The sequence below is a fragment of the Cololabis saira genome, chromosome 6, assembly GCF_033807715.1.
Source record: "Cololabis saira isolate AMF1-May2022 chromosome 6, fColSai1.1, whole genome shotgun sequence".
In the NCBI taxonomy this organism is placed as follows: Eukaryota; Metazoa; Chordata; class Actinopteri; order Beloniformes; family Belonidae; genus Cololabis; species Cololabis saira.
The window spans coordinates 18111581-18129890 of NC_084592.1; the positions used below are offsets into that span (position 1 = coordinate 18111581).

At 40.0% G+C, this 18310-nt stretch overlaps 1 protein-coding gene across 1 annotated transcript; it reads right to left on the bottom strand.

Annotated features, from left to right (window-relative positions):
- Nucleotides 1–303: 303 nt before the first annotated feature.
- Nucleotides 304–17500, bottom strand: ino80da (INO80 complex subunit Da). Its single transcript, XM_061723466.1, has 10 exons — nt 17011–17500; nt 10351–10597; nt 9431–10242; nt 8496–8586; nt 8192–8416; nt 7882–7991; nt 7506–7639; nt 6539–6762; nt 6234–6391; nt 304–4469 (listed from the first exon to the last, which is right to left on the bottom strand). Exons 2-10 carry the CDS (start codon nt 10566–10568, stop codon nt 3451–3453), a joined length of 2991 nt encoding a protein of 996 aa, XP_061579450.1. The 5' UTR covers nt 10569–10597; nt 17011–17500; the 3' UTR covers nt 304–3450.
- Between the last annotated feature and the right edge of the window lie 810 nt (nt 17501–18310).

The window sequence follows — 18310 nt, forward strand, 5'->3', positions numbered from 1 at the left end:
GAAATTAGTTTTTTTTTATTCCGAATACAGTCATGCAGCTCTTTTAATCCTTTTTGTGTTCGAACATAAAATTAAGCAGATATAATCTCAAATAATGTAACTTTTTTTGTTTTTTAACTGTCTTTTTTTTATTCAACAAAAATGAAACCAAAAAGAACAAATCATGAAGGTAAAACTAAGCATCCCTTCAGCGCTTTAACTGGATTTTCGAGGTTAAATAGTAACCAGGTGCTGCAAATCATCAGCTTGAGTTGATTTATTATCATCAGGTGTGCAGACCTCTATGAAATCAGACACTTTGGCAGTTGGCTCCTCTGAAGCATTCCAGTATTTAACACAATGCCCAGAAGAAAATACATACATAAGTATTATTCATAGAGAAGCATGGGTTATTCCACACCATGAAAAAAATAATTACCAAACATTTGGGGCGAGAAAGCTTATTTACAAGAGGAGAATATCTAAAACTGTTGCCAGTTATTTCAGATGTGGATGTTGCAGCAAATTTACCTCAAGGTCGGACCAATCATTGAAAAAAAAAAAAAAAAAAAAAAAAACGAGCCCAAGAACAGCACATCCCACAGGCCTCAGTGAGCACGTTAAAGCTTTGAAGTCCACAGCGGCACAATTAGAAGACTTAACAAGTGCGGCTTGTTTGGGATCTCTAGGAGGCCTTTTCCATCGAAAAAGAACCAGGAATGTTCTAGAGGCAAATCTGAGGCCTTTCATCTGTTGCAACTGGGTCAGGAAACGGCATATTGATCCCAAACACAGCAGCAAATCTGCATCAGGACGAGTGAACAGTGAAGGAATCGAGGGTTTGGAATGACCCGAGCGCGCTCCACAAACAAATACCTCAAATTTTATGCAATAATCGAGATCGACCTTGTAAACACGATCCACTTCTGCCAGCACATACCTCACAGCAAGTTTTATTTATACATCCAAAAACAAAAGATCAAATTTCTCACACTATATACACATATTACATACAGTGTTTGTACACATATTACATCATTTGTACACAAGAAAAATATACATAAAAATGTAAACTTTTGTATACAAAAAATACCTTAGACAAATCAAACGAGGACCAGATAACAAAAGGTGACTAGATTAGCTCATCCTATCCTTAAAAACAGTAATACAGTACATTCAATGAGTATAGGAATTTGTATGCCATCTCTGAATTGGAGCAGTTACATGTGCCTACGAGCCCTGTCGAATGTTGTTGATCTATGCGGTTTCCAGGAGAGCAAAACTGGCGCAGCGACCAAAGTCACGCCACATGGTTACAGCAGTACTGACTCATCTCAAATCATCTCAGCTGACCTGATTTCTCTTTTTCTTTCTTTTCCTATCTCAAATGTTTTATTTTTGTATTTCCTCCGTTTTGATTAGTGATGCTGCATTCGCCGAGAAGACCAGTCGCCTCTGGCAGAGCTACATGTTTGCACTTCAGACTGATTTTTTTGTTTTTTACATTTTTCTCTTTCTCTCTCTCTCTTTGGAAGGGAGAGACAGAACTGGGCCTTCTCACAGCTGGAGCCGTGGGTCTGGTGCAGGCTCAGAGCTGGTAGCGACGGCAGCTGTTCATGTACTGAGAGTCCGAGCACGAAAGGGGGGGCAGGGTGGGGGAGAAATAAAAAAAAAAAAAAAAAAGGCAAATCCGACACGGGACATGTGAAACACCACCGGCCTCATCCACTCCTGTGCAAATCTACATAAAAAGAAGTTTGTTGATCCTCGTTTCTCTACAAGATGATACATCGAGCCGGTAACCATCATCTAAAAGTTGTTTTGCTTTTCTTTTTTTTTTCTTTTTTTTTTTTAACGCTCTCACACAACTGGTTTCCGCGCCAACGTGACCTCGAGACATCCTCCTGGGAGTTTAACAGCTATCAAAAGTATCTTTCAGATTATTATTGACGGCAAAGGGGCGACCGTTTCGATAGCCATTAAGTCCAAAGAGCCACTCAACAAGACACCGGTTCCACTGAAAACATTGCAAATAACACTTTTGAATCCATCACTACTCTGTAATTCACCAACAAACCCCAAGATAGAGACTCCTAATTCTATATAGCTAATATTCAACAATGTCTGATAATCTGTCCATCCAAAGCCGTGGTTGTACTGCTGTGCGAGTCTCGCCTCCCAAACCCGGAACCAGACCCCCAGGTTTGCATCATGTAGCTTAATATCACTTTGAGTAAAATAGACAGTGCTTTACTTCAGACGTGCAAAATACACCAATTTATATCATCATGGTACACCTAACTCATGAGTAAAATATATATTTTAAAATCAACTGCCAAAAGCCTCGTCTGCGTGTGAGCGTTGGAGCCGCTTGGAGACCATTGAACATGTGGACCAGAGAGCACCTTTGGAAGTAGACACTTAAACGTCCCTGCGCTGTGTGCCACCGACGTCCCCGAAGCTCGTTTATCAGCCTCGAAAAAGTCCTCTCGCCAGAGAGGGGAGTTGGCCTGAGTGAAAAGTGTGGTATAAATCTGGAGTTGGTGGTTTCAGGGCTGGAGCTACATGTGAATAACACCAATGAAATACCTCACAATAATGCTAGTTATGATAATGTGTTTATTGCTTTAAGAAACTAGATTTACCTTCAAGTGTCTACTAGGCCACTCAGAGTGCCACAAACCAATGGTGAGGTCAGAACATTTTTGACGTTTGAGCAGAAAAAAAAGAATAAAATGAGCACTTATACAATATACACAATATAAAAAGATCTGTTTAAAAGCATTTTGGTAAGTTCATTTGACAGTGACGTCTGACTCTGACTGTGAAGTATGTCTCTATATCATGATAACAGGTTTGTAGCCTAAAACATTATGGGTCACAGAAATGTCACGAGGTGCACTCATTTCCTTCCGAGGGGTCGACAAACGCAGTGTTTGAAACAGGTGGAAATCTAAAAAACACATAGAATAATTATAATGCGATAGGCATCTGAGCAAGGCAGGACACAGTTGATTATTTTTAAGACAGGACTGAAACTGGCAAAGCAAACAAAACTGATCACTGGCTTCTACGACTTCCGGAGCGCCGTTAACACGATTCATCTTCGCTAAAAAGGTCCTTTCCCGCCCAACTTTCACCCATTTATTTCTGACTGCGACTCCCCCTGCTTGACGAACCCGCAAAAAAAAATTTAAAAAAAAGGCATAGATCGCGTTGACTCACAATGACTTCAAATCTCAGGCGTCGTCTGGCAACAGAAGGAAAGACAACTGAAGACATAGCGATGAAAATCTGACCTTGTGCAAATTCATGATCAAATAGTGCACCAATACCACATTGCACACATGTAGCAAACGAACAGGAATGGGGGTGGGGGGTGGGGGGGGGTTAATCAGAAGCCAGTCTGCTGAATTGTAAGTGACTGTGAGTCCAAAAACGGCCATTGGGCCGCTGCACGCCGCCCTGCTCTCATTTACTCTGTGTGAACGGTGGTGTGACAATGTTGGCACATGCAGCGGTGGCACTGACCGTGGAGAAACCAGCGGGGGGCGCTGTGGAGCTATGGCTGGGCTGCACGTCCTTTGGGATGCCACTGTGGGAGGCCAGCTGATGACCGAAGGCCGCGCTGAACTGAGGGAGCTGTTGCTTGGGCTGCGTGGAGGTCAGCAGGTCGTGCGAGGAGGGGAGCGAGGACGAGGGGACGGGGGGAGTCGTTAGGCCGGTCATGGCGCTCTGGGGCATCGCTGAGAGAGCGGCCATGGGCTGCAGCGTCACAGAGTTGGTGGTGGTGGGGGGCGTGGACAGGGACGTGGATATGAGATGACTCTCCGATCGGATTAGATTCCCGAACTGCGTTGGGTCGGCGAGGGGGAGCGGGAGGTTGTTCCAGGTGGAGCGAGGCGGCCCCGGTACCCCGCTGAGGGGCACTTCCAGCAGCAGGGGGGTGTCTGTCTGGAAGGAGCTGGCGTGGGGAGAAGATATGTGGTCACTGTAGGGGGAGGGCACGTGCTCACTGCCGTAGTGGCTGCCCTGCGGGGAGGAGGTGGGCGCGTCCGACTTCGCCAGAACGTGGGATGCATGTGTCCGCGGAAACGTTCGCTCCGATATGGAGGTCTGAGTGAGCAGGGAGGTGGCGGAGGGAGCCGCCGCGGACGAAGACGAGGTCAGGGATGCGGGGGGTTGGTTGGTGGGCTGAGACGGCGGCGAGGGAGGGAAGTGGTCCCCGGTCGACTGCAGCAGGTTGTCCTCCAGCTCGAGGCTGGGGAAGTTCTCGGTGGGGAGGCGGCTGGTGAGCAGGTCCCCCATGCCCCCCGGCGGCACCGCTCCGGCGAACACCGTCAGGGCTCGGTGGTCCACTCCCTCCGCGTGGGTCAGGTCGGCCATGGAGGTCAAGCACACCAACGAGTCCGGGTACGACCCCATAGCCTGCAGGGCCCGGACCAGCTCTTCCGCCTCCTCCGTGGTCGGCAGCAGCTCCCCGTTCTTACCTGCACAAACATTTACATTCATCACTATCACACGGACCATCATGAGTAGGCCTGTGTTGAAATTAGGGCTGTGCAATTAATCGATTTTAAATCTAAATCGTATTTATTCATCAAGACGATGTTAAAAAAAGGAAAATCGGAAAATCGATTTTCCTTTTTTGCAGCTGGCTGCATTACAGACAGAGCTCGTCTAGTCATCTTTGTTTGGTCAAGAAAATTGTAAATGTTGTCACTTTACTAAACTCAAGGAGGATTTACAGTATCTTTCAATTGCACTTCATTCCCAATAGGGAAATTGGTTTGCTATTTTTTTTTTTTTTAAATATAGATAAAATATTTGAAACAATTTATTCCATTGTCTTTTGTAGTTTTACCAAAAAAATCGAAATCGAGAGAAAAAAAAAAAAAAAAAAATCGGGATTTTATTTTTGTACAAAATCGCCCAGCCCAAGTTGAAATATATCGATTTTCCGATTCTAAATTGATTCGTATGTCTAAAGATCGATTTTTTTTTTCTTCATTACATTTTCGCCTGGTGAACTTCAATCCCAGTAGTCACGTGATTTAATTCACACATGGGCGTGGTGCGAAACTATCAAACAATGAACATGGCGTTGAAGAGTAGCTGCAGCATTAACCAAGCGCTGGTTTTTAAAACTCCTGAAAGGCTTAAAAATGTGTGTAAACGTTTTTTTTTTTTTTTTTTCTTGGACTAAATGAAATTTTCTTTCGAGAAAAGGCTCCAAGAGGGTCACTAAAACAAAACAGACATGTCGAAGCAGCCGCCTGAGAAATCAGCGCAGAAGCTACAGAACGACCGGATTACTTCCAGGTACAGAGCAGCTTCCCAGGACTGTTAATGCAGGAAAGTACTTGCTGTTTGAGCTGCGTTGGCGTCCGTTCGCACAGACAACCAGCTGCGTTGTAAACGGACCTCGCTCGCGCACCACGCGAGGAGAGCGCCTCGTACTGTAATAGAAAATTACGATTCCACCTATTACAGATGTCGCTGTTAAAAGTACATGACCGTCAGCCTCTTTGGGTTGTAACGTTAAAGTTTTTCACTCTGTAAATTTTCTTCCTAAATTTGCATAAGAAAACTCCCGCACACATTCTTCTCACCAGACTACTGTTTTATTGGGCCAACGTTTCGGTCATCGACCTTTCTCAAGGCATGTTTTTGATGCCTTGAGAAAGGTCGATGACCGAAACATTGGCCCGATAAAACAGTAGTCTGGTGAGAAGAACGTGTGTGGGAGTTTTCTTTTTAAAATTGGCTGCAGCTTTCCTCCTCCGACACACCTTTCTGCATAACCGGTGTGCAAAAAGTTTCTACTTTGGATATTCCTAAATTTGCATAAAATCCTAAAAAACACATTCTCAAAAATTAAAAGCCGAAAAACATAGAAAATGGAAGAAATAATACCGATTTAATAGGTCCCTACCTCAGTTTGCTGCTCTGGATCTGTTTGATAATTCTGCCCCACATTATTAGCCATTATTAGTTGCCAATACTTGCTGTTGCATCTCAATATAATACTAGTATTCATATGTTGCTTAACTACAGTCATATAATTGAGGCAACAGCTCAAAAAACATTTTTAATAACACTAATCCAAATCAATATCGGATCGAATAAAATCGATTCTGAATTTTAAAAATCGGGAAATCGAATCGATTCTTGACATTTGAATCGATCCCCAGCCCTAATCATGAGGGGTTTTGACTGTGCATGAAAGTTAGACAGGAGAGCTATAAAACAACCTTCAAATAAGTCAAAGTCCGGCAGGTCGTCGGGTAGCCGGGGCAACACGTCGGAGAAGTCTTCCTGGTTCAGCTCCAGATCATTTGGAATGTCAGTCATGTCACTGGTGATGTCGTCGGGAAGCTCCTCCGTACTCAGGTCTGGGGTTGAAGGGCTCCTGCAACAATCATGGCAGAAAACAGAGGCTTAGATAAGAAAAATAAGGGAAGAAAAAGCTTAAATGTGAGGATCAGGGTGTTCCGACACCGGATCTCCCCCCGTTTAATTTTTAACTCAAAAGAAACGAGACACAAGTGCAGCGAACCTGATGCTGGCCTGTGAGGGGATGGCGAGGCTCGTGGAGGGCATTCCCAGGTTTCCCTGCGGCAGTGCTGGCGGGATGGGTTTCTGAGGCCTCCGCGGCCCTCTCCTCCTCTTCTTCTTGTGTTTTTTGGTGAGGGCCGGCGGTTTGGTCTTTTTACGCGGCTTTCGCTGCTGCTGGTGCTGGTGCTGCACTCTTCGGTTTCCATCGCCACGTAGGAAATTATCCTGCGCAAAATGTATTAAATCAAATTAAGCAGACAAGTCAAAAAACGGGAACAATACAACATTCTGACTGAAGTGTTTACTAGTATAACTTGTGACTACTACTGGAATTGCTAATTATTGATCTAAGAAATAATTATTAATCTCTAGATAACCCATTTCGATTTCGTTCTCATTTTATTTTCTTATTTAAGTTTACATTCATTGCACTATTACTACTTTTTTGTTGACACTATAGTAGTATCTTTTTATTTTTATTTATTTACTATTTTCTTAATTTTTATTATTATTTTATTTTTTATTTTTATTTTTTTTGCTATTCCTAAAGGAAAATTAATGATAATAACCATGGGGGGAGGGATGGGGAAAGGGAAGAAAAGAAAAAAAAGGTATGTTCATCTGTTTTGCTCTGTATTGTGAAAACAATCTGCCAATAAAAACATATATAAAAAAAAACAGGAACAATGACAGAAAAGTTACAAAGATACATGCAGGTGTTAGAGGGAACTGGAGATGTGGTCTGATCCAAAATAGTTAATTTCATAGCATGTTGTCTGATCTGCAGGACCAATGACTCCACACGATAACAAACTGTCAATCTGTACGATTTGCAGGACTGTGATAGATTTCATAACTCTATGAAACTGCGGGCTAATGCAGCATATTTAGTTCACCAACATGAGAGTGCTATCGATCTCCCCAACCTCCCTGCTGACAGCAAGTTTTCCACTCGACACTAAACTCACCATCTTTTTGGCATGTTCTTCACAGAGGGGTGTCTGGTGTGTGATATCAAACACAGGGATGGAGCACTGCTGGCCATCTGCAAATTTGGCTGTGCAACTTGCAAAGAGCTGCTGGGAGCGGTTCAATAAAATGTCTACAGAGGACGGTGAAGGAAAAAAAACAAAATAACAAGCAACACTTTGCTGGACAGAAAGCGTGGTATCATAATAATGCGGCAAACAGTCATACGCCCATTTTTCATCATACCGACAAATCCTGAGGGAGGAGAAACCAAAACAAAAAACAAAAAAAAAACACATTTTGATTTGATAATAAAAATCCCAGCTCATCGTGGAGAGATCCGCTCCACGATGAGTACGGTTGTGCAAAAGATACGCTGAAAGCAGTGTCGAGTGAAGGGCAAGGCCCTGTTGCTGCAGGCCTGGCCCTTTGTACTGCCGGTGCAGGTCCCCACGTCCGCGCTCTGGGGCCTCGCCGGAGCCACACTGCAAACACAAGCGCATCCAGGACTCAGCCCGTGACAACAGCTGAGGCAAGACCTCACATTTGTTATGTTCTATTCAAGAAAAGGTCATTCAGATGAGTGACACACCGGTGACAGAAGAACCAAACTTTCTGTTGCACACATACGCTGTATTCATAAATCATCAGAAAACAAAACTACTGTGATATTTGTAAAAGGTACCATGATGAGCTGGGAGAGGCGCCGCTCAACTCCTGGATCAGTTTCCCCGCACAGTCGGGGTTACTGCTGGCAGCGTGCAGCAAGGCTTTGCGAAAGGCATAACGGTATCTCTTCTGGCGGATACTCGCCCTCTCCTGCCTGCACATGTGCTTGTATTTCTCCTGGAGGTACGAACACAGCCTGAGTAGCCGCGTTCTCCGCGAGGAACCACAGTCCTCTTCCAACCTACGTGAGGAAACAGGAAGACCATCATACCAGCAAATCTTTCATGTAATATTATGTGATTAAGTAGTAAGACACAAACCTATTCTGTGGCCTCCATGAAATCTGAAATGGTGCAAATCTTTCTCCTTCTTCAGTATCATCATCAGCACTGTCCTCTGACCAGTCCAAACCTGGAAGAGAGCACGTTAAGAGTGGGTCATCTGTCTCAACAGTAGGCCTGTGTTGAAAAAAATCGATTTCCCAATTCTAAATCGATTCTCATATTAATTCCTAAAAATCGATTCATATGTCTAAAGATCGATTTTTTTTTCTTTTATTTATTTATGTATTTTTTTTTTCATCATTACATTACAACTTTTGGTTATTTTTTTGTTTATCCCCAAAAAAGGAATGTTTTGTTGGACACGAGAATAACTGGTGCCATGTTTTTGCCTTTAAATATGTTTAAAGGTATGAAAACATTAAAGTGTTAGGTTATAATTGCATAAATTGTCTATATTTCATTACTTTATATACTGTCTTGGGGTTACATTTGCAAAAAGTGCTAAAAACCAAATGCTCAAAAATTAAAAACCAAAATAGACCAAAAATGGAACAAATAAAAACGGAATGTGGGAAAAAATAAAACCGATTTCATCCATCTGTTTCCTAATTCTGATCCAAGATGTTTCTGAAAGCAGTTCTATCAGCATTCTGGGAGCTGATTGGTCCTTACAGCATCATTAGCTGCCAATACTTGCTGTTGAATCTCAATATAATACTAGTAGTAATATTTTGCATAACTACAGTCATATAATTCATGCAACAGCTCAAAAAACAGTTTTAATAACACTAACCCAAATCAATATCAATATCGGAATCGGATCGAATCAAATCTTGATAATCGATTCTGAATCTTAAGAATCGGAATCGAATCGATTCTTGACGTTTGAATCGATCCCCAGCCCTAGTCTCAACAGGGTTTTGTAACCCTTAATAACCATTTATACATCCAAATCAGTTCAAATTAGTCACCTAAATGAGGGAAAAGGTCTCCGTGCTCTCGATGTCTCTTGGCACAGAGCTGCACCAGGTGTTGCAACCTGGCCAGGCAGCTGGCAGAAGGTGAGAAGGTTGTGGGACGCATGACGACCACATGCTGCTGATTGTTACCGCCACCGTCCTTGGGTGCGGCCGGCAGCTGAGTAGCAGCGAAAGGCGTTTTTCTGCTGAGCGATGATCCGGAAAGTTGTCCCGGACTGGACACCGCGTTTGCGGGTATCCCTGGAGGCAGAAAGTTGGCCGTCTGAGGTGGTGGTGGATTGCATAATAAACCCTGCTGCTGTCCTGGAAAGGTGAAGGAAGTCACACCGGAGTGCTGAGACTGCTGGAGGAGACCTGGCTGTTGCCGCGGGAGATGAGCGTTGAGCAGCGATGGGGGCGCGACACGGGGAACAGACGAGGTTGTAAAGTGCTCGAGAGGTGGCTGGAAGAGGTCGGAGTCATGGCAGAGTTTCTGGTTCAGCACGAGTCGACTCTGTAGTTTCTTCTTGATGGCACTGCCCTTCCGTGGTGGTCCCACCTCCTCCCCGTCTGTGTCATCCTCGTAAAAGGCAAACGGGTCCAGGAGCTCCCTGTCAGGGAGGGATACCAGATGTGCACAGGGGGGAGACGGTGGAAGCTCCTCTATACCGTTGGTTGCTTTCAACGCTAAAGAGGGCACAGTTATATTGAGAGCCACTGACTCCAGGTGAGCTCGAGGGCGCATTTCCTCTAAAGCATCATGCTTCTTCTTTCGTTCCTTCTTGGGGATAAAGCCAAGAACCTGCAGATGGCTATTGCAGTACCTGGATAACAAACAAAAAAACACCTCAGCATATTGAAGAAGTCCATCCCTCTTCCATATTCCATTCAACAAAATATAATCTGCCACACACACACACAATCATACACACCTGCGGTCCTCCGACTTGGGGATGGGATTGGTGCACCGCTGGCTGTTGTATTTTGCCACATATTCACATTGCTTGAAGGGAGCAGTCTTATCCTCCAGAACATGTCGGATACAGAACGCATAGCCATTTAGTCGGCGCTGTTTGCACAGCTTTGGACTATACGAGCACAAAGGCTTATTGTCCACCTCGGAGAAGTGTATGTGTTTGCCTTCATACATCACGTGACTCTTGTCCTTGACAACATCAGCTGAGAGGAAAAAGGCAGGAAAAAAAAAATTAAATTAAAACGTCACATTGAGAAGGTAATCCTCCATGGTTAAGGTTAAGAAACTGGGAAGTTGTCACGTCCACAACGACAGGAGACTTGGAGGAATCAGATTCAACTTAACTGGCCAGGCTTGCATGGACAAACAAGGAATTTAGCTTTAACTTGTGATTCTGTGTACAAACTTCAGAATAAGGTGCTCAGTAAGCGTGAATAAGCTCTTGAAACAACTACAATCAAACAACTTTGCAAGATTCAAGAGTGATTTCACATATTTAATTCAATTGTGAGAGAATTTTGTCAACATTAAACTTGTTAATGCAATAAAATTGATAGAAGTCTCCCAGAAAAATAGGTCAATTTATATTAGCAACTTGCTTTCATAAGGATAATTAATAAATCTGACTTTTATGAACCAACAAATAATCTCTTTATTAAAATTGATAGAAGTCTCCCAAAATAAAATGTATATGAGCTACTTGCCTTCATATAATCTAATTTTATGTATTTTTCATTACAAGCAAAAGAATCTTGTTCCACTGGCAGATTTTTAAGTTATTTTAAGTGAAAATCTACTTGAAACAGGTGAAAATTGTTGTTTTTTTCCAGTGATGAGTCTAGTTTTAAGTGTAATGAGATTTTTTTTGACTAAAAATTTGACATTTTAACTAGAAATAAGACAAATATTCTTGTTAAGATTTTGAGTTTTTGCAGTGTAAACTTGTTAATGCAATAAAATTTATAGAAGTCTCAAAAAAAAGGTCAATTTATATGAGCAACTTCCTTTCATATAATTTAATTTGATGTACTTGAGACTCTCATTTAAAAAGGGTGTAATAGATGAATAAATAGTGACAATAGAGGGTGTGTAATTTGTTTCCCCCTCTCCTGTCAGATTATTTTAGGAGGTAACAGGGGTTTTGGGATGAAGCGCTGCACCCCAACACTGACCACGTGACCACAGTCTGGCTGTCCAAATGAAAAGGTTGTGAAAACATCACCTCAAGATTATACTATACTATATTACTGTCATTTAGCAGACGCTTTTATCCAAAGCGACCGAATATTAGCCGAACAGTCGACTCCTGTGACCAAGCAAATACCTAGATTACGATTTGAACGTAAGAAACCAGGAGATTTGAATGATAGTTTAACCGAAACAGTAGACTTTGAGGGGTTTTTGAAGTTAAAAAAGTATATATATATATATATATATATATATATATATATATTATATATATTTTCTAAACTTGAGAATAAAGTGCTCAGTAAGCGTGAATAAGCAATACTGTATCTTGAAACGACTATAATCAAACAACTTTGCTTTGATTCAAGAGTGATTTCATACAGTTAATTCAATTGTGAGAGAATTTTGTCAACATTAAACTTGTTAATGCAATAAAAGTGATAGAAGTCCACAAAAAAAATTATATGAGTAACTTGCCTTCATATAATCTAATTTGATGTACTTGAGACTCTCATTTAAAAAGGTATAATAGATGAATAAATAGTGACAATAGAGGGTGTGTAATTTGTTTCCCCCTCTCCTGTCAGATTATTTTAGGAGGTAACAGGGGTTTTGGGGTGAAGCGCTGCACCCCAACACTGACCACGTGACCACAGTCTCGCCGTCCAAATAAAAAGGTTGTGAAAACATCATCTCAAGATTAGCCGAACAGTCGACTCCTGTGACCAAGCTAATACCTAGATTACGATTTGAACGTAAGAAACCAGGAGATTTGAATGATAGTTTAACCGAAACAGTAGATTTTGAGGGTTTTTTGAAGTTGTTCATATTATATATAAATTATATTTGTAAAGTGTCTAAAATAATAAAATATGTCTTGACGACAGAAACCTTTATTGTTCAGGGAAGAATTTGGAACAGCTGCTGAATGTGGTGGAAGGAGAACTGAAAAATGTGAAGGCATGGTTTGATATCAATAAGCTATCATTAAATCTAACTAAAACTAAGTTCATAATTTTTGGCACTAGAAAAATTAATAATCAAATAAGTAAAATTAGTGGTATGGAAATAGAAAGAGTATACAAAAATAAGTTCCTGGGGGCAATAATTGATGATAAACTTTGCTGGAAAACACATAAATAGTGTAAAATCAAAAATGTCTAAAACCCTAGCAATATTAAGTAAAACAAATGATATCTTCTGTCAAAGAGCACAGTTTTTGATGTATTGCTCACTCATAGTTCCATACATTACTTATTGTGTGGAGATATGGGGTAACACCTATAAAACAAATACAAACCCTATTTTCTTATTACAGAAAAGAGCGTTAAGGATAATTAATAGATCTGACTATTATGAACCAACAAATAATCTCTTTATTAAAATTGATAGAAGTCTCCCAAAAAAAAATGTATATAAGCAACTTGCCTTCATATAATCTAATTTGATTTACTCGAGACTCTCATTTAAAAAAAAAGGGTGTAATAGATGAATAAATAGTGACAATAGAGGGTGTGTAATTTGTTTCCCCCTCTCCTGTCAGATTATTTTAGGAGGTAACAGGGGATTTGGGGGTTTTGGGGTGAAGCGCTGCACCCCAACACTGACCACGTGACCTCAGTCTGGCTGTCCAAATGAAAAGGTTATGAAAACATCACCTCAAGATTAGCCAAACAGTCGACTCCTGTGACCAAGCAAATACCTAGATTACGATTTGAACATAAGAAACCAAGAGATTTGTATGATAGTTTAACTGAAACAGTAGATTTTGAGGGTTTTTTGAAGTTTAAAAAGAAACTATATTTATATATATGCTAAACTTGAGAATAAGGTGCTCAGTAAGCGTGAATAAGCAATATCTCGAAACAACTACAATCAAACAACTTTGCTTTGATTCAAGAGTGATTTAATATACTTAATTCAATTGTGAGAGAATTTTGTCAACATTACACTGCAAAAACTCAAAATCTTACCAGGAATATTTGTCTTATTTCTAGTTAAAATGTCTTATTTTTAGTCAAAAAATCTCATTACACTTAAAACAAGAGTCATTACCAGAAAAACAACTTATTTGACAATTTTCACCTGTTTCAAGTAAATTTTCACTTGAAATAAGTAGAAAAATCTGCCAGTGGGACGAGATTTATCTTCTCATTACAAGCAAAAAAATCTTGTTCCACTGGCAGATTTTTCTACCTATTTTAAGTGAAAATCTACTTGAAACAGGTGAAAATTGTTGTTTTTTCCAGTGATGAGTCTTGTTTTAATAGATAGTTAGTCTCCCAAAAAAAATGTATATAAGCAACTTGCCTTCATATAATCTAATTTGATGTACTCGAGACTCTCATTTAAAAAGGGTATAATAGATGAATAAATAGTGACAATAGAGGGTGTGTAATTTGTTTCCCCCTCTCCTGTCAGATTATTTTAGGAGGTAACAGGGGATTTGGGGGTTTTGGGGTGAAGCGCTGCACCCCAACACTGACCACGTGACCACAGTCTCGCCGTCCAAATGAAAAGGTTGTGAAAACATCACCTCAAGATTATACTATACTATATTACTGTCATTTAGCAGGCGCTTTTATCCAACGCGACTTACATACCGAAGGTTGTGAAAACATCACCTCAAGATTAGCCGAACAGTCGAATCCTGTGACCAAGCAAACACCTAGATTACGATTTGAACATAAGAAACCAAGAGATTTGTATGATAGTTTAACTGAAACAGTAGACTTTGAGGGTTTTTTGAGAGTTTAAAAAGAAACTATATTTATATATATGCTAAACTTGAGAATAAGGTGCTCAGTAAGCGTGAATAAGCAATATCTCGAAACAACTACAATCAAACAACTTTGCTTTGATTCAAGAGTGATTTAATATACTTAATTCAATTGTGAGAGAACATTACGCTGCAAAAACTCAAAATCTAACCAGGAATATTTGTCTTATTTCTAGTTAAAATGTCTTATTTTTAGTCAAAAAAATCGCATTACACTTAAAACAAGAGTCATTACCAGAAAAACAACTTATTTGACAATTTCACTTTCATTTTCACCTGTTTCAAGTAAATTTTCACTTGAAATAAGTACAAAAATCTGCTAGTGGGACAAGATTTATCTTCTCATTACAAGCACAAAAATCTTGTCTCCCCAAAAAAAAAAAAATGTATATAAGCAACTTGCAAGACAACTTTGCAAGATTCAAGAGTGATTTCATATAATTAATTCAATTGTGGGAGAATTCTGTCAACATTAAACTTGTTAATGCAATAAAATTGATAGAAGTCTCCCAGAAAAAAAAGGTCAATTTATATTAGCAACTTGCTTTCATAAGGATAATTAGTAGATCTGACTATTATGAACCAACAAATAATCTCTTTATTAAAATTGATAGAAGTCTCCCAAAAAAAAAAAATGTATATAAGCAACTTGCCTTCATATAATCTAATTTGATGTACTCGAGACTCTCATTTAAAAAAAAAAGGGTGTAATACATGAATAAATAGTGACAATAGAGGGTGTGTAATTTGTTTCCCTTCTCTTGTGGGGATTTGGGGGTTTTGGGATGAAGCGCTGCACCCCAACACTGACCACAGTCTCGCCGTCCAAATGAAAAAGGTTGTAAAAACATCACCTCAAGATTATACTATACTACTGTCATTTAGCAGACGCTTTTATCCAACGCGACTTACATACCGAAGATTAGCCGAACACTGGCAGATTTTTCTACTTATTTTAAGTGAAAATCTACTTGAAACAGGTGAAAATTGTTGTTTTTTTTTCCAGTGATGAGTCTAGTTTTAAGTGTAATGAGATTATTTTGACTAAAAATGAGACATTTTAACTAGAAATAAGACAAATATTCTTGTTAAGATTTTGAGTTTTTCCAGTGTAAACTTGTTAATGCAATAAAATTGCAAAAAAAAGGTCAATGTATAAGCAACTTGCTTTCATATAATTTAATTTGATGTACTTGAGACTCTCATTTAAAAAGGGTGTAATAGATGAATAAATAGTGACAAAAGAGGGTGTGTAATTTGTTTCCCCCTCTCCTGAGGGCAAGACACTTGGAGGAATCAGATTCAAGCTTTAGCTAGCTTTAACTTGTGATTCTGTGTACAAACTTCAGAATAAAGGTGCTCAGTAAGCGTGAATAAGCTCTTGAAACAACTACAATCTAACAACTTTGCAAGATTCAAGAGTGATTTCATATAATTAATTCAATTGTGAGAGAATGTTGTCTACATTAAACTTGTTAATGCAATAAAAGTGATAGAAGTCCACAAAAAAAATGTATATAAGCAACTTGCCTTCATATAATCTAATTTGATTTACTCGAGACTCTCATTTAAAAAAAGGGTGTGATAGATGAATAAACAGTGACAATAGAGGGTGTGTAATTTGTTTCCCCCTCTCCTGTCAGATAATTTTAGGAGGTAACAGGGGTTTTGGGGTGAAGCGCTGCACCCCAACACTGACCACGTGACCACAGTCTGGCTGTCCAAATGAAAAGGTTATGAAAACATCACCTCAAGATTAGCCGAACAGTCGACTCCTGTGACCAAGCAAATACCCAGATTATGATTTGAACGTAAGAAACCAAGAGATTTGAATGATAGTTTAACCGAAACAGTAGATTTTGAGGGTGTTTTTTGAAGTTCACCAGAAGAAGCTGCAACTCTTCACACCCGAGCCACATATTGGAGACACTGACAGATTGGAAAGGGATCGATTAGATCAATAATCTTAATAATTATCTAGTTAGGACTCGGAAGAACCGGACACGATGACTACAGTCGGAGCTAGGCGGCTACATTAGCTCGAAAACCGATAAACCTGCGAGTTTTATACAAATTAAACAAACAAATATATATATTTACACCTGGTATCCATGTTTGCATTCAAAAGGCTGCCTATTTTCTTATAAGTTTGCTTATAAACGCGAGTTAAAGGCTAAAAGTCCCACTAGCTGGTTAGCTCGCAAAGCTAAAAACACAAACCAGGAAACGGAAACATCGACAAAAACGTAACACTAGAAAAGGTATATCTCGAGTTTGGCTTCATTTAGAAAAACACCGACGTAAAGGGTGAAATATCAGTAATAAACCGGATACTTTAGTGTGCAAATACTTTCAAACAAAGGCTTCAGTACGAGGCCCGATCACAAGGCCTGGTGCAAAAAAAAAAAAAAAAATCGATATTAATTGATCACAACAGTTACATAAGGGGCTGAAATGGATTAAAGTTCAAAAAATTTAATTATTCTACACGTATTTCCGTTGGTATTGAGAAGTTTAATAGCAGCGGGCCTTGTTCGGTTCCCGGTGAGGCGGCGGTCTCTAGCAGGTGGCCCGCCCCGCGCGGAAGCGTCTGCCGATCGGCCGCGCTCTTAAATCGAGGCCGAGGCTTTAGTGCGCGGCTGGGCTTACCTTTGAAGCGGCTGCGGGAGATTCGCTCCGGACGGAGAGTCTGATTACCGGGACCGGCTAGGCTATCCTTGCGTCGATACCCCGAACATTGGTCTTCATCGAGCTCGGTTTATCATAAAATAATCAATGCATGTGAATACAAGATATCCAGAGCGAATTACAAGCAAGAGTAGGAAGGCTGCTGAGGATTTTTGTTGGATCCACAGCAGAATCCTCACAGCACCACTACAGGCACTGCGGGGACATAACAGCCCCTTCTACAACAACAACCTCTCCTACCATGTTGGAAATGCAACTTTCTTAAAAACCTCAACACTGTTCAAAGTAGAAAGAAATTGTTTGGGGTTTTTTTTATGAGAGAAAAGGGCAGGTTTGGAAAGGTGACATTGCCGGCCACATGTGTGTGGGTGAGTTAAGAGCCAGAGGGAGGGAGAGGAACCAGAGTAAAAATCCACCTGGACCTCGACTATCATCGTCCACAGTGAGTGAGTTATCAGCTCTGCTGCCACTGTTGCGTCTGCTCACTAATGATACACCACGGGCCAATAAGATGATGAAGCCACAGTCTGGAAAAGTTCAGGAGGGATCACACAAAATAAAATAAAAATAAAAGCCATTTATGTTGGGACTGTTTTGTTTAGTTTTTTTTTTACAAGAGAATATACCTATGCATCTATAAATATTAAATATAAAATTATGAGTATTTAATATAAACCGTCTGCTCACTGATGTGCCAATAAGATGATGCCACAGTCTGGAAAAATTCAGGAGGGAGCACACAAAATAAAATTAAAATAAAAGCCATTTATGTTGGGACTGTTTTGTTTTTGTTTTTGTTTTGTTTTTGTTTTTTTTTACAAGAGCATATATGCATCTATAAATATTAAATATAAACGTATGTATATTTAATATAAACCGTCTGCTCACTAATGATAGACCAGTGGCAATAAGATGATGCCACAAAAAAGTTCAGGAGGGATCACACAAAACAAATAAAAGCCATTTATGTTGGGAGTTTTTTTTAGTTTTTTTTTTTTTTAGTTTTTTTTTTTAGAGAGAATATACCTATGCATCTATAAATATGTAATATAAACTTATTATTATTTAATATAAACCGTCTGCTCACTAATGGGCCAATAAGATGATGCCACAGTCTGGAAAAGTTTAGGAGGGAGCACACAAAACAAATAAAAAGCCATTTATGTTGGGGCTGTTTTGTTTATAAGCTATCATTAAATCTAAATAAAACTAAGTTCATAATTGTTGGCACTAGTAAAAATTAATAATCAAATAACAATTA